The sequence below is a fragment of the Loxodonta africana genome, chromosome 5 (assembly GCF_030014295.1).
Source record: "Loxodonta africana isolate mLoxAfr1 chromosome 5, mLoxAfr1.hap2, whole genome shotgun sequence".
In the NCBI taxonomy this organism is placed as follows: Eukaryota; Metazoa; Chordata; class Mammalia; order Proboscidea; family Elephantidae; genus Loxodonta; species Loxodonta africana.
Window position 1 is genome coordinate 22,264,206 of NC_087346.1, and position 14,757 is coordinate 22,278,962.

Genomic DNA, 14,757 nt, shown 5'->3' on the forward strand with positions numbered 1-14,757 from the left:
TCTAGGTAGGCCACAAAGCAGAACTTCTCAAAAGTCTCACTGCAGGAAATATTCATGGACGGCTGCCCCAAAGATACAGAGTGCATCTTTCCTCCAGGTTGGGATTCTAACCTAGGGTTCACTGACAAACTGAGATCCTCTGAAAATACATGTAAAATGTTACACGTCAGGGTGTTTTTCTGAGGTGAAGATACCCACTTTTTTTTTCCTGTTATTTTTTAATCTTATATCACATGTCCTTAAGTCCTAAGCCTATCCAGAATTTCCTTGAAAAGGACCTACATTTGTGTTTGTGTGGTGAAAATATACACAAAATGTTTGCCAGTTCAACACTTTCTACATGTACAATTCAAGAACATTGATTACATTCTTCATGTTGCACAAACACCTATCCCTATCTTTATCCTAATTAATTCACCACTATCAACATAAACTCAGTGGAAAAGGCCTACTTTTAAAAGACATTCTTTTAATTATTCTCTTTTCATCCTAGCTTTACGGTTTATTCCATTCTTACACAGCATTTAGTATGGAACCCTGGTGATGCAGTGGTTAAGAGCCTGGCTGCTAACCGAAAGGTTGGCAGTTCAAATCTACCCAGCTGCTCCTTGGAAACCCTATGGGGCAGTTATGTTCTGTCCTATATGGTCACTATGAGTGGGAATCAACTTGCTGGCAACGGGTTTTTTTAACGGGTAGAGCAAATGGTCAAGTGCACAACTACTAACCAAAAAGTTGACGGTTCAAACCCATCAAAAGGTACCTTGAAAGACAGGCCTGTCGATATTCTTTCGAAAGGTCATAGCCTTGAAAACCCTTTGGAGCAGCTCCACTCTGCACGCACGGGGTCACCATGAGTCTGAACTGACTCAGTGGCAGCTAACAACAACACATCATGCCCATCCTTCGCTATGCCCCACTCTTTCTATTTCTGTACGTGCTATTTAAAAATCTTTGAGTTCATCAGAAAGCAACACCTAAGTATTGAAGAAATATTATTTTATACTACATCATGGCAGAAATATTTCCTAAATAAAGAAGAGTACAATATAGAAAGGGGAATAGTGAATAGATGGGAGCGATGTTAAGTTTGTTGGGCATGGCAAAATCTCTGGCTAAGTTGACATTGTTTTTCAAATCACTATTTCTGTTCAAATTTCTGTTACACTGTCCATCTGGAATTCTGGCCATGAGCCTGATTCTAAACACTAAGAAGTTTAGAATGCACAATTACTTGTTAAGGACAAAGAAATCATGTTTTGAACAGTCAATTAAAAAAAATAAAATAACTCCAGTTTCTTATCAGTAAAGTGAGCGAAATGTTACTTACCTCTAAAGTTTGTAATCAAGATTAAATAGTCATTATTTGTAAAGCTGACACAGAGCAAATTCTCAAGCCTGCGATTCACTCATTCATTCAATAATAATTAAATATCAAAGTTCTAGGGAATACGGTGGTGAAGCCCAAACAACTGCTCCTTCCCCCACCATAGGGAGGGACTCTGCACAGTCACTACGACAATCCCCTTGGGTGTCTGGCCCGGGCTGGACAGAGCCCATCAACACTTCTGGTTTTAATCCCCTTCTTACCCCTCCCCCAAAAAGTCTGTGTTTCTTCCCAATCTTCCCAGCCAAGGATGTCGCTACAATTCATTATTTTTCAATCCAATATCTGCTGTCTGTATCTTCTTAATTTATTACTATTTTCTAAGATTTCCCAGGACCTTCCTCCAGAGCCAACAGAGAGAGAAGGCCGTCCCCTAGATCCAGCACCCTGAATTTGGACTTCTAGCCTCCTAAACTGTGAGAAAATAAATTTCCGTTTAGTAAAGCCATCCAGCTGTGGTATATCTGTTATGGCAGCGCTAGCTAACTAAGACAGAATTTGCCCACAACAAACAGGAGCTCGCTGGTGACTCAGTGGTTTAAGTGCTTGACTGCTAACCAGAGATTGGTGGTTCAAACCCACCAGCGGCTCCTTGGAAAAAAAATGTGGCATCCTGCTTCTGTCAAGATTTCAGCCTATGGGGTAGTTCTACCCTGTCTTATAGGGTCGATATGAGTTAGAATTGACTTGACGGAAATGGGTTTGGTTGTTGTTGTTGCTATTTTTAAGATCACCTAGCAAGATTATCTCCATCATCTCATTTGAATTACATCCCTACTACTGAGTTGTTATTAAGAGTAATGCAAAAAGTAAAATGAAATGAAAGAAGTTCTAAAACTGGGAAAGAAACATCATCAAAACAGAATATTCCCCTTTTCATCTAATTATCTTGACTAATAAGGAAATAAGGTTAAACTGTCTTACACTTAAAGTTTAATTTGACTCAGAAAAGGCTTTCCAGATTTATGTTTCTAATAAGATGAGAAGTAACAGGGCCCACAATGCAAGATGCAAAATAATTCTATTCCAGAATCAGAACTTCCAAGATGAAAGGGACCTTCCTCTCTTGAATCCTCATCTAATCATTCAAATAGTTATCTGCAACACATGGACACACACACACATACACCCGGACACACACATCCATACTATCTCCAAATGAGCAAAGTCTAGAAATAGGAATGAGAAGAACGGTCTAAAGATCCTTCAAAGAATCAAGACAAATCTAGGCAAGAAATATACATAATAAATAGAAAAATTAAACATATATAAATATCAGGCAGAAGAAAGATTAATTCCATAACCAATTCAAAACAAAGACTATTCCTCAAGCGATATAGTTCAAAAAGTAATTTTAAATTGGAGGTATTATTTGACCCTTTCACCTTCCTCTTATTAATTCTGTAATTGACTGTGTAGAACCTTAAGGATTGTTTTCTATTTGCAAAATGATTCAGCTTAGAAAGGGATAGAACGAGACTGGTCATTCATTCAGCAATTTTTCCCACCCACCCTTGCAGACATCACATCACAAAAACTATGACTCACTTTTGTCATACGATTTCTACCCTTTTAAGAGTTTTACAGATTACGATGAATAGAAAAAAAAAAATACTGGCTCATAAATCTGAATGAATATTAGGATGAAAACATCTGCATCATTTCATCACAGACAAAACAGATACTAACAATGGTACCAGAGAGTTTTCAATCCTAATTTATAATATGATTCACTGGCTTTAGACTTGGAGGGAAAAAAAAGACATTTGAGAATTAAAGTATCTGAATCAGGTATGACTTTCCTAGATTTACATTCCTGGACCACAACCAGTTTCAAAATTAAATATCAATATAGGCTAGAAATATAGATACATTGCTAAATAGCTGAAAAGAAAATGTTTCACAATAAAAAGTGATCTTTAACAAATGTTTATATTTTACCTTTATTGCTTCCTTGAATAATGCAAACAGTGCGTGCAGAAAAGAACTTCAGTGCTATTACATTTAATTTAGTCATTTTCTATGCCTTACACTGCAGTATTTATGCTAATTTATTTAAAGCTCCAGCTCAACCAAAAAATATAAATTGAACCTCTTCGTGGGCCTCAGACTGGTCACTCATTCAATAATGGGGTCAAGGAGATCTTGGGATAAGTAAATTCAGTCTCAGACCTTCAGAACAGAAAGAGAATAAAGGACTGTTAGGTTGCTGTTGTTGTTAGGTGCCATTTGGCTCCAACTCTTAGTGACCTTATTATGTACAGCAGAACGAAAAGGTGCCTAATCCTGTGCCATCCTCACAATCGTTGCTATGTGTAAGCCCACTGTTGCTGCCACTATGTCAATCCATCTCATTAAAGGTCTCCCTCTTTTTTGTTGACCCTCTACTTTACCAAGCATGTAACGGTTTATAAATTAAATAAAAGGATTCCTTACCAGCTAAAAATTTCCAATTTAAAATTGGAGGACACAAAATTAAAACACACCAAGCCATTAGAGAAAATTTTTAGATAGCACATAGGAATGGAAAGAGGGGTACAAGATGACGTGAAAGAAATAGAACTTAAAGGTGATGAGGATTGAGACATGGTAAGAGGATAGAAAGGACCTTCCAGGCCAGGGAAATGGCCTAGTTAAAGGCTAAAAGGATGTGCGAGGAAGGTGAAAAAGGAAGTTAGGAGCCATGCTTGGCTTATTTGTTGGGTGCCTTTTTAATTTTACTTACTTCCCCTGAGTGGTCACTATGTGTATAAGGACAGACACAGAAAATGTGACCCAGTCTTTGCTACAAGGGCTCATATTCCCAGTCCAAGAGAGAGACATATAAACAACTACCTATAATAAAAAATATTAAATTCTGTAATAGAATTTCTATGAAGTACTATGGGAAACAGACATAGAAACAATTCTCCCTGATAGGAGATAATTGAGCTGGCTCTTAAAAAGCTTTTTCCAGACAAAGGTGGGGTTGGGAGGGGGGTGAGAGAAAGGAGTTGACAGGAAAAAGAAGGATTTTCCAAAAGCAAGGGCCACATGAGGAAAGGCCAATCGTTGTTACAGCGGTGGTTTTGTCAGGTTAGAGAGGCTATAATTTAAGTACAGAGTGCTGGAGGCATCGCGGGAGTATGGACTGTAAATAGTGAGAAATAAGATTGAGCAGGTAGGTCATATTTGAGAAGGAAAGCCAAGTAGGGTCTGGTTTATGCTTAAAGAAAAAAAAAATAGCAGAAAATTAGAAGACAGGTAAAATCAAGAGTCAGGGCTAAGAAGCCTTGGAGACATTTTGGAGACAGAAGAAGAAGAGGAGAAAAGTATCAAAAAATAACTCCAAGGTGTCCACCTTTGGAGACTAGAAGAATAATTTCACTACCAACAGAAAGCTGAAAGGAAGGGATGACAAGCTGAGAAAGAGGATATTAAGTTACTGTTTTACCCTGTGGAGTGTGAAGCTGTGGTGGTATGTCTCAGTGGAGCTGTCCCTCAAGCTGTAGAAAACATGGTACCAACACAGAGATGAGAAATCAGGGGCAAAGACTATAAATGATCTCCTAAAGGAATTATGAGCACACAGAAAGATGAGTAGAGGGCCAAAAACAGAGCCTTGAGAAATATAAAGGCAAAAGACCAGGAGGAAGAGACTTGCTGAAAAGATGGATGGGTAAGAAGAAAACCAGGCTTCTCTGTGTAACAGAAGCCAAGGAATTCTCAAGAAGTTGGAGGCAAACAACAGTGTCAAAAGTCAGAAGTAGTGTGACAAATTGCAAAAGGCCACATGATTTGACTAGAAGAATGCTGGTGGTCTCATAAAGAATGATTTAAGTAGAACACTAGGGACAGACACCAGATGAAAAGAGCTAAAAAGAGAAAAGAGAGAGATGAAGTAGAAAAGAGAATATGGTACAAGATTCCAGGATATTAGCCTTGAAAGAAAGTAAGAATGAACAACACAGTGTATATAAGGAATTTTACATGGTCTAGTACATAATGAAAATCTTAAATGGTTTTTTTTAAAGAGGCCAGAATTCCTGACAAAAGTTATCAAATTTTTTTTCTGAAAAAAACACTTCATCTTTCTATAGATTATCCTAAGAACACCAACAGTCTATCTCTAAAATTCCCAAATACAACTTTGTTATAATTATCTTTATTAAAAGAATGACTATGTACCTAAAAAGGAGCCCTGATAGCGCAGTGGTTAAGTGCTTGGCTGCTAACTGAAAGGTCGGTGGTTTGAACCTACCAGCTGCTCCATGGGAGAAGGATGTGGCAGTCTGCTTCTATGAAGAATTACAGCCTTGGAAATCCTAAGGCGCAGTTCTACTCTGTCCTACAGGGTTGCTATGAGTCAGAATCGACTCAGTGGCAACAGGTTTGGTTTGGTAAATACCTAAATGTACATGTCACTATACCAAGACAACTATACACTTCCACCAAGCTTTATACAGTATACATAATCCAGGAGTGGTCACTCCACAGGAAGGCCCACAGAGAATGTTTTCATCATTGGCTGACATTTAGTGAGCAGTCCCTGAGTAAAACGGACTCAGCCTTTTGTGAAGTTTATTTATATGGCAAAGTCATGGTTCCTACCTTAAGGTGCCAGAATCTTCTCAAAATGCCTAAATGAGAGGACATTCCACTCACAGAACCTAACCAGATCATTACTACTCTATACAAATTTTCTTTAGAAAAAAAAAAAAATCCTGAGTTATCATTTAACTACAAATTTTAATTACAAATTAGTTTATAGCTTAATTGCAAATTAAGCCAGGATAATTTCTTTCAATAATTCAGTTATATCTGGAACATTTAATACTCACATACCTTCATTTTTTAATCTCCAGAATATCTTAAAAATCTGTAAAACTTCCACTTGAGAATTCTATTTGGGATAAGATGGATTGTTTTCATATGGCCTTTCTAGCCACAGTTTTGTAACTCCCACCAAATGACTGGGTGGGACTATGCAAATAAGGTGCTTGTGACCCACCAAGTGGACTGGACAGCTTGCTAATAATGCAACAAGGTGCACGGCACCCTTGTGGGGATGGGACCATGCAAATAAGATATATGGAACCCTACCGATGGAATTGGTCAGTTTTGCCATCCCACTTGGTTTAAAATGGACCATCCCAGAGGCAAAAAAGGGGGACCTCACTACCATCAAGAAAGAAGATCCGAGAATGGATTGCGTCCTTTGGATCTGGAGTCCTTGCACTGAGAACATCCTAGACCAAGGAGACAGAGAGAGAGAGCTGTAACACAGAGTCAGCGCAAAACAGCAAGAAGAAGTGGCAGAGAAATTGTGACAGCAAAACCAGGAGACCAGCATAAGGTGGTGGGGTGGGCTTCCTAGCCTTCAGGAAGGAGGCTTGCTGGTGGAGTGGGGTAGCTCCAGGTACTTATCAGCAGAGCTGAAAGAGCTTTGTAGCACTTGCCCAAGCAGAGCAGAGGCCAGGTTGAGAGCCAAGAGCCAAGGGCCAAGGGCCAGGGGCCAGAGGCCAAGGGGCTGAGAGCTGAGAGATAGAGAGTGTCTGCCTGCAAGCATGGCTGAGAAGCTGTCCTGACTAAAGAACTGTATCCTGCATTGTAACCCGTCCCTTCCCTAATAAACCTCACAACTGTGAGTATGGTCTGTGAGTTCTGTGTGGCCATTGCAACAAATTATTGACCCCAGCAGAGGAGCAGAGAGTACCATGGGAGGGACAGCTGGTGACAGAATTGGTAAAAAGGTTGGAGAGAGGAGGTAAGTCTGACCTCCACCTCGGAGGAATCAGCTTTGGGCTGTTGATTGTGATTCTTTCTCCTCCACCCTTGTGAAGTCAGAGGAGGAGGCCTGACACTGCTGCCGCACCATTTTTACACTATTGAATAGTTCAACTTAGAAGTTAATTTGGGAAAGTAGCCCTTTGAAAATACACACACACACACACACACGCATTACAGATTTCTGTAAATGAATGAGTAAGCAGAGTGTTAAGGACGCAACTGGTCAAATTAAAAGTCCTCCTGTACAGGAAGAGTGACAGAAGACAGTCAGAATGAGACATAAGTTAAACACTGAATACGGGCTGTCTGTTACCTTCAAACTTCTTCAAACTAAAAATAACCTAGGAGAGTTTAGAATGGCACTAGTCTGTCTTCTAAGAACCACAGTCTATGGCTCAACAGGTGAGGTTCCCTGGGAGTCACCACTTTTCTTTGAGTCCTTTGGTCAGTTCTGAGGGCTATAAACAACATAGCTCAGAGGGTCTCCTTGGCAGAGAGAGACCATTTGGCAGGAAAAGAGAGTACCAGAACTGACCTACCAGTGGATACAGGAAGGAAACACTGAAAACCATGGTGCCACGATCACGTCTTCTAATTATACGACTGAAGTTCTACATTGATAACCATTCTTTCTAATTATTTTGCAAATAACCAAGCTTTAAATATTGAGCACTGACAACATACAAGTTCTGTGAAAGATCTGATAAAGTACAAGACCAGAGGCTGAATTCAGAGCACAGAAAATGACAAGCTCAAAAACAAAACAGGACAAAATACAACACCTGTTTGGACAGAATACTCCAAAGAGGTTAGAGTCTCAGCTTTGCCCCGAATGTGCTGATTTGCCTTACTCTGTTTCATGGTCCTAGACTCAACCCAGGCCAGCCTTCTTGCAGATGTGTGCTACAGGACAAAGGGGCCCAAGCAGGGTGTCTGGAAAAATCAACAAATCCTGGAATTGGAAAAACAAGCAGAAGCTATGGCACATGTGTAGTTAATATCTTCTTATACAGGCATTTTGTGGTTTGAAAATAAGTTTTAATAATGTAAGACCTTAAATTGCCTTTTTCAATGTAAGTGATGGTCGTTTCTGAGAAACAATGTGTAGACGAATAAAGTCAGTTTTATTCTTCTAACGTATCAAGGATGGTTCTTATTTTGGTTGTTACATCTGTAACAATTTATTTTCAAATTAAACTTTAAAATCATGCCCATTCATTTTAAATGGATCATAAATCAAAATGAGAATACATACTTAGTACTATGTTGTTGGCCTACTGTCAAAGTCTAATTGCTTAATGACGTTTTATAAACACAACAAAAGCACTTAGGGCGTGTCACAGGAGGATAGCCTTTTCTAGGCTGAAGTCACTTGGCATTAAACTCATCTTAAAAGTCTCCCAAGGTGTGGTAATACCTATGACTCATGAATTACCCTTTCATTGCTGTACCAATTACATGATTTCCACATTCAATGAGCTATTAGGATCTGACTTCATCTGTTTACTGCACATAAATAGAATCACAGTAAAGATTGTGTTTATGTGGGACCCACTTGCTGACATTACCCAAAAAGGTGAGGTGGGAGAGAATCTGAAACTCATAAACTCGTTGCCGTTGAGTCTATTCCGACTCATAGTGACCCTATAGGACAGAGTATAACTGCCCCATAGAATTTCCGAGGAGTGCCTGGTGGATTTGAACTGCCGACCTTTTGGCTAGCAGCTGCAGCTCTTAACCACTATGCCACCAGGGTTTCCAGGAGAGAAGCTAGTATAATTAAATCAATAGCTCATTTACATAAAGACAGAGGTAGTGAGAAGGCAAGATGGCTTTATCTGATACCCCAGGAATACAACCAAAAAGTCCTCAGAGGGGCTGGCCATGTCAGTACCCTGAAATGGAGCAAGCCTAACCAAAAGGGGGAGCCCTGGTGGCACAGTGGTTGAGAGCTAAGGCTGCTAATCAAAACGTTAGCAGTTCAAATTCACCAGTCTTGGAAACGCTATGGGGCAGTTCTACTCTGTCCTATAAAGTCACTATGAGTCGGAATCAGCTAGATAGCAAAGGGTTTTTAACCAAAAGGGAGGTCAGAGGGGCAGTTTTGACTGAACAAAAGAGCACAATTCGATTGGTAGAGGTCAGGGACAGAAGGCAAAGGGCCAGGTGGGCAAGAAGCTCATTCAGGAGAATAAAACTGAAAATCAGCAAATGAACTCAGGCACTCATTTAATTTCTCTGAACCTCAATATCCTCTTCTATAAAACGACATCAATGAACTAGAAGGTTTAAAGCTTCCTTTCAATTTCACAAGTCCATGTTTTATGACTGGGATCGCCCAGAGGATATGCAGTGGCAAAGGGCATGGGAGTCGAGCCCCCCTGGACCACATCCCTGCTTCACAGAGTGGGCAGGTCTCTCATCTCTCTGAGTTTCAGTGTCTTTTGGGGTCTAGAAGCAGAGAAGTGTGGCAAACTAGCAGTCACTTCCTGGGACAAGCTCAAGGGTAGACCCAGCACTTCTAACAACCTTCATTTTTCCTAAATAAGAGCATCTGGAACAAATTTAAGGCTAAAATGTACATAAGCCACATACATATCATTTACTATTCTCCCCCTCCTGTTGTACGTGTTGCTAGGGATAAAATGTTCTCCCTTCTATATGTTTTTCCACAGTTCACTCCTTTAGAGTATGCACTTACTGTTATACACTCCCATGGACATTTGCAAGTGGTATCCCAAGATATTCAGAACTCCAAAATGAAGGTAAGTGTGCAGGGCACATGCCGGACAAGCAGAGACTCTGTAACCACTCTTAACATCTTGCTTTTATAAAGACACTCAAATCAAATGAGTATTATTCCAGGACTATGAAAAAAAGTGCCAGAAAATGGACCCTTTCACGTAAAAACAACTCAAAGAATACCCTGTGTCATGGATTGAACTGCGTCCCCCGAAAATATGTGTGGACTTTGTTTGGCCATGATTTCCAGTATTGTGCGGTTGTCCTCCATTTTGTGATTGATGTAATTTTTCTGGGTGTTGTAAATTCTAATCTCTGCCTGTGGTTAATGAGGCAAGATTAAAAAAAAGGGTTACAGTGGGATGTAGCAACACCTTACTCAGGTCACATCCCTGATTCAGTGTAAAGGGAGTTTCCCCGGGGTATGGCCCGCATCACCTTTTATTTTACAAGAGATAAAAGAAAAAAGAAGCCAGCAGAGAGTGGGCAGGGGTGCGAGACCTCATACCACGAAGACAATAGTGCACTGAGAAGCTCTTAGTCCAGGGGATGATTGATGACAACGACCTTCCTTCAGAGCTGACAGAGAAAACCTTCCCCTGGAGCTGACGCCCTGAATTCGGACTTGTAGCCTACTAGACTGTGAATAAACTTCTGTTTGTTAGAGCCATCCACTTGTGGTATTTCTGTTATAGCAGCACTAGATAATAACTAAGACACCCAGGTACAAAGCAGAGCTGGCCTGCAATAAAACTGGGAAGTTGGAAAAGTTTGACTGCAGTCATCTTCTCGGACTTCCCCTTTCGGTTTTTGCCTCTGTCCTCCCTGCCTCAATCTTCCACCCTGACCCTCATTCTTCAGATTGTCCAGAGCCACACCCCCCACACCTAATCAGCACCCCACCATTTAGGCCAGTCTCCAAAGTATCCCTCCCCAACTCCAGTCCTTCTGGTCAGCTTTAGGGAAGAAATCACACTCACAATTTAATTCTCACTAAACGTTAAAATCTGATAACACTAAACTTGTTAGTCCTTCTAGTTACCTGCATTTTAGAGAAGATCTAGGCGGAAAATGTTATGCCTAAAGAATAAGTTTCCAGTGACAGATTTTTAGTTTAATTGAACAAAACAGTGTGAGAAATGGGGCCACAAGTTTTTCAGCTTTTCAGAGAGGCCTAGAAATCTGAGCCATAATTCAGCGGGAAATTGTGCCTACCGTTAACTCTGGTTTAATTTCCCGTTTGCTGGTCAGTTTTGCTTTCAGGGAGGGGGGCATCTTTTCAAAGTATACTGTTGTGTCAGGTCCACATTCATTTTTTTTTCTTACTTTTTTCCTACCTCAATCTCCTCCAGGTTTGGTCAAGTAGATCTTCAATATGCCAGAAAGATATGCTCATTAAACTCATGTCCAGGTTGGACTACACAGAGGTAGTTTAAATTTGTCATTTTTAGGCTTGTATTTTTGTGAGTAAAAGACATCTTCTTTTTAAAAAACTCATAGTCTCCACAAATCTGAATGAGTATTTTACTCTTCATACATTTAACATCTTGTCTTTAGCACTATTACCATTTTGGGCTGGATAATTCTTTGGGGAAGAGAGACTACTCTGCATTGTAGGATGTTTGGCATCATCCCTAACCCATATGCACTGGATGCCAGCAGCACCCCTCCAGGTTATGACAACCAAAAAAAAAAAAAAAAAAGCCTCCAGGCTTTGTCAAACGTTCCCTGGGAGCCAAACCTACCTCCATTTAAAAACCACTGGATTCATATAAGAGCCCTGGTGGCACAGTGGTTAAGGGCTCAACTGCTAACCAAAAGGTCAGTGGTTCAAACCCACAAGCTGCTAAAGGAGAAAGATGTGGCAGTCTGCTTCCACAAAAATTTACAGCCTTGGGAACTCTATGGGGTCACTATGAGTGGGACTCGACTCGATGACAGTGGGTTTGGCTTTGGGATTTAAATTTGAATATGATTACAAAAATGACCGTCCAACTCATAGTAGGGAAGAAAAAGTTAACATCTGTTTTTAAAAGGGTGCTAATATGGTACGTTTGACTCAATAGCAGTGGGTTTTAATATGGTATGTAATTCAGAATTACTCCCACTCTTTAGCCCCTATGCAACCTTATTCTAAGGCAAACAGGATACCAAAATCTTCAAGGAAAATGATTCAGCAATGAATAAAAGAGTCTGGGAAAAAAAGAGATCGAGAAAGACAAAAAGAGAGAACCAGAGGAAGCCCCAAATCTGCACCTAACCTGGAAAAGAATTTTCTTGTTTTTTACTCATAAAACACGCTTCTTTATTATTATTATTAACAGTTTGTGATACTAGAAAAGAACATAACTAACAGAAACATATATGCACCTTGCCCTAATCAGCTGAACTAGCCTAGCAGACAACCGCAGAACAAAAATCTATTCAATTTACCAGTACAGAGAAATACCACTAGCCCATATATTGGCTTCAAGCATCTTTTCAAGTTTTATTGGATAATGTAAATGGTTGATAAACATGTTTAATTAAGACAAGCCTGGAAAAAAAATAAACACCTGCATCTTTTGCTTGTTGCTATTTTGGAAACAATAAATACCCAACTAATATAAAAGGTTATTTTTCGTTCCTATGTCAACTCACAATTAGATGTTGTGTAAAGCTTGGTGGTTATAGTTCTCTCGGTAGAGTAACACGTACATTTAGGTATTTATCAAACCAAAACCATTGCCATCAAGCCCATTCCAACTCATAACCCATAAAAACCCGTTGCCGGCGAGTAAGGTCCAACTCATACCGACCCTATAGGACCGAGTAGAACTGCCCCATAGAGTTTCCAATGGGCGCCTGGTGGGTTTAAACTGTCGACCTTTTGGCTAGCAGCCGTAGCACTTAACCACTATGCCACCAGGGTTTCCATTCCAACTCATAGCGACCCTAAAGAACAGAGCAGGACTACCCCATAGGGTTTCCAAGGTCGTAAATCTTTATGGAAGCTGACTACTACATCTTTCTCCCACGGAGCGGCTGGTGTGTTCCAACCACCTGCCTTTAGCACTGCACCAGCGCCAAAAGGGCTACCTAGGAACTTGTTTTAAGTGCAAATTCCCAAACCTGTTCCCAGACCTACAGAATCAGAAAGTCTGGAGAATGAAGCCCAGCAATTTGTGCTATAACAAACCATCCAGGTGATTTTAATGCAGCCCTGAAGTTTGAGAACCACTGCTCTAAGCCAAAGGTACTTCTACAACCAGATTATCCGTTACAGAAAGCAAGTGTGTAGACTATTGCACCCCATTGCACTTTATATAAATGATCTCATTTGGTCCTCAAAACTACTGCAGGAGCGCTGTTCTCCCCATTTTGGCATGAGGAAATAGGCTCAGGAGTTAAGTGATGCTCAAGGTCCCCAAGTTAAGAACTGCAGATGCAAAGATTTTAGGTAACTTTGGTTCTTTTCCTGTTACAGTCTATATTAACAAAAGCTCTTTCAAGCTTTTACCAATTCGGAAAAACTAGAAACAGGGAGGTGTAGGGAACAGAGCTGGCTAGCCAGTAAAATCCACTGCCGTCGCTGGCTACAGTAGCCCAAAAAGTCACAGGGGTGAGAGCAGTCAGTGGCAGCTACCTCGAGTCCTACCAACAGGGTCGGCATCTAAAGGCGTGTCTCCAAAAAGGTACTTTTGAAATAAAAAACGTTTAAATCTGCTGCGTTCCTTCTGTCCTTGTCTGCGGAAAGGAACGCCTCGCTTGGACAGAGAAGCGGCGGGCGGCATCTGGGCGAGAGGCTGGACCTCCGGGACGCTGGACCTCCGGGACGTTGGACCTCCGGGACGCAACAGGTTGTGTGCGCGTAAGGAGCCTGCCCGCAAGGCCGGGGCGCCCTGCGGCTCCGGACCCAGGGAAACGGTTTCCCAAGAAAACTGCAACACACCCCGACTCCCTACAGCTCTGGGAAGAAGGGAGAGAGTGGTGAACCTGAAACCGCCAAGGGCTGCGCGGAAAGAAAACACACGTACCACTAGGGTCGGAGTGAAGAGAAGGAGTCAGAGAAGGGAAGAGCCTGCAGGCAAGAGTGAGGGGAAGGGAGAGAACCGCCAGGAGATGGGAATTGGAGGGAAGGGGGCAAAGAGAGGAACAGAGTACCAGCACTCACTGTGAGGGTCGTTTTTCTCCCGGACCCCGTCCACTCGGCCGTCGGGGTGGATGCGCAGGAAGAAGCCCCCATTTTTGCAGTACAGCCGCTTGGGGTCCTTGAAGTGGCCGGGAGGAAAGGCGCCACTGGCGCTGTCCTCGGGCAGGGTGGGCAGCGTGGTGATGCTCCCGGCTGCCATGGCCCCGCCAGGGCCCTGCCGGGGATTCCGAGCCCCTGGTGCTGCACGAGGAGCCGCCGCCCCCCGGCCCCGGCCCCGGCCTCCGACCCTCTCCGGGCCGCGGCCCCGGCCCCGGCCCCCCAGCCTCCCGCCCGGCGGCGCGCGGCCGCGCCCGCGGGCCCCCAGCCTCGCGCCGCTCGGCCGCTACCCTCTCCGCCGGCCCTAGCGCGCTGGCGAGCCGGGCGGCCCGGGAACTGGGGTTTACGGCTGGGTGTCTCTGCGGCCCCCGCTCTCGGGAAAGCCGCCTCCCCAAATTGCAGCTCCCAGGATCCAGTTGCAACCGCGGGCACCGGGTAGGCTAGTCTGGCACGGGCTGGGCCGCAGCGTCACATATTCTACCTCTCCACCCCCAGACGCCCACCAACCCCCTGCACCCCCGGCTCTCCTCCCTCCCTCCGCGCCGCCCCCGACTCGCTCGCGGTTTTCTGGGGCCGGCCTCTGAGTCGGGCGCTTCGGCCGTAGCACGCAAGCGCGCGACATCAGTCCCCG

General features: G+C 42.6%; 1 protein-coding gene across 2 annotated transcripts in view; it reads right to left on the reverse strand.

Moving 5' to 3' along the window:
- Window positions 1–14,278, reverse strand: part of FGF2 (fibroblast growth factor 2) — a 93,940-nt gene extending 79,662 nt beyond the window's left edge. Inside the window, exon 1 of one of the 2 annotated variants that reach the window (XM_064285374.1) lies at window positions 14,052–14,275. In XM_064285374.1, the coding sequence (XP_064141444.1) occupies window positions 14,052–14,229 (178 nt within the window). In that variant the 5' untranslated portion in view covers window positions 14,230–14,275. Of the gene's footprint in view, window positions 1–14,051 lie in introns of both variants that reach the window. The other variant, XM_064285375.1, reaches the window with a different exon arrangement.
- Window positions 14,279–14,757: the final 479 nt, after the last annotated feature.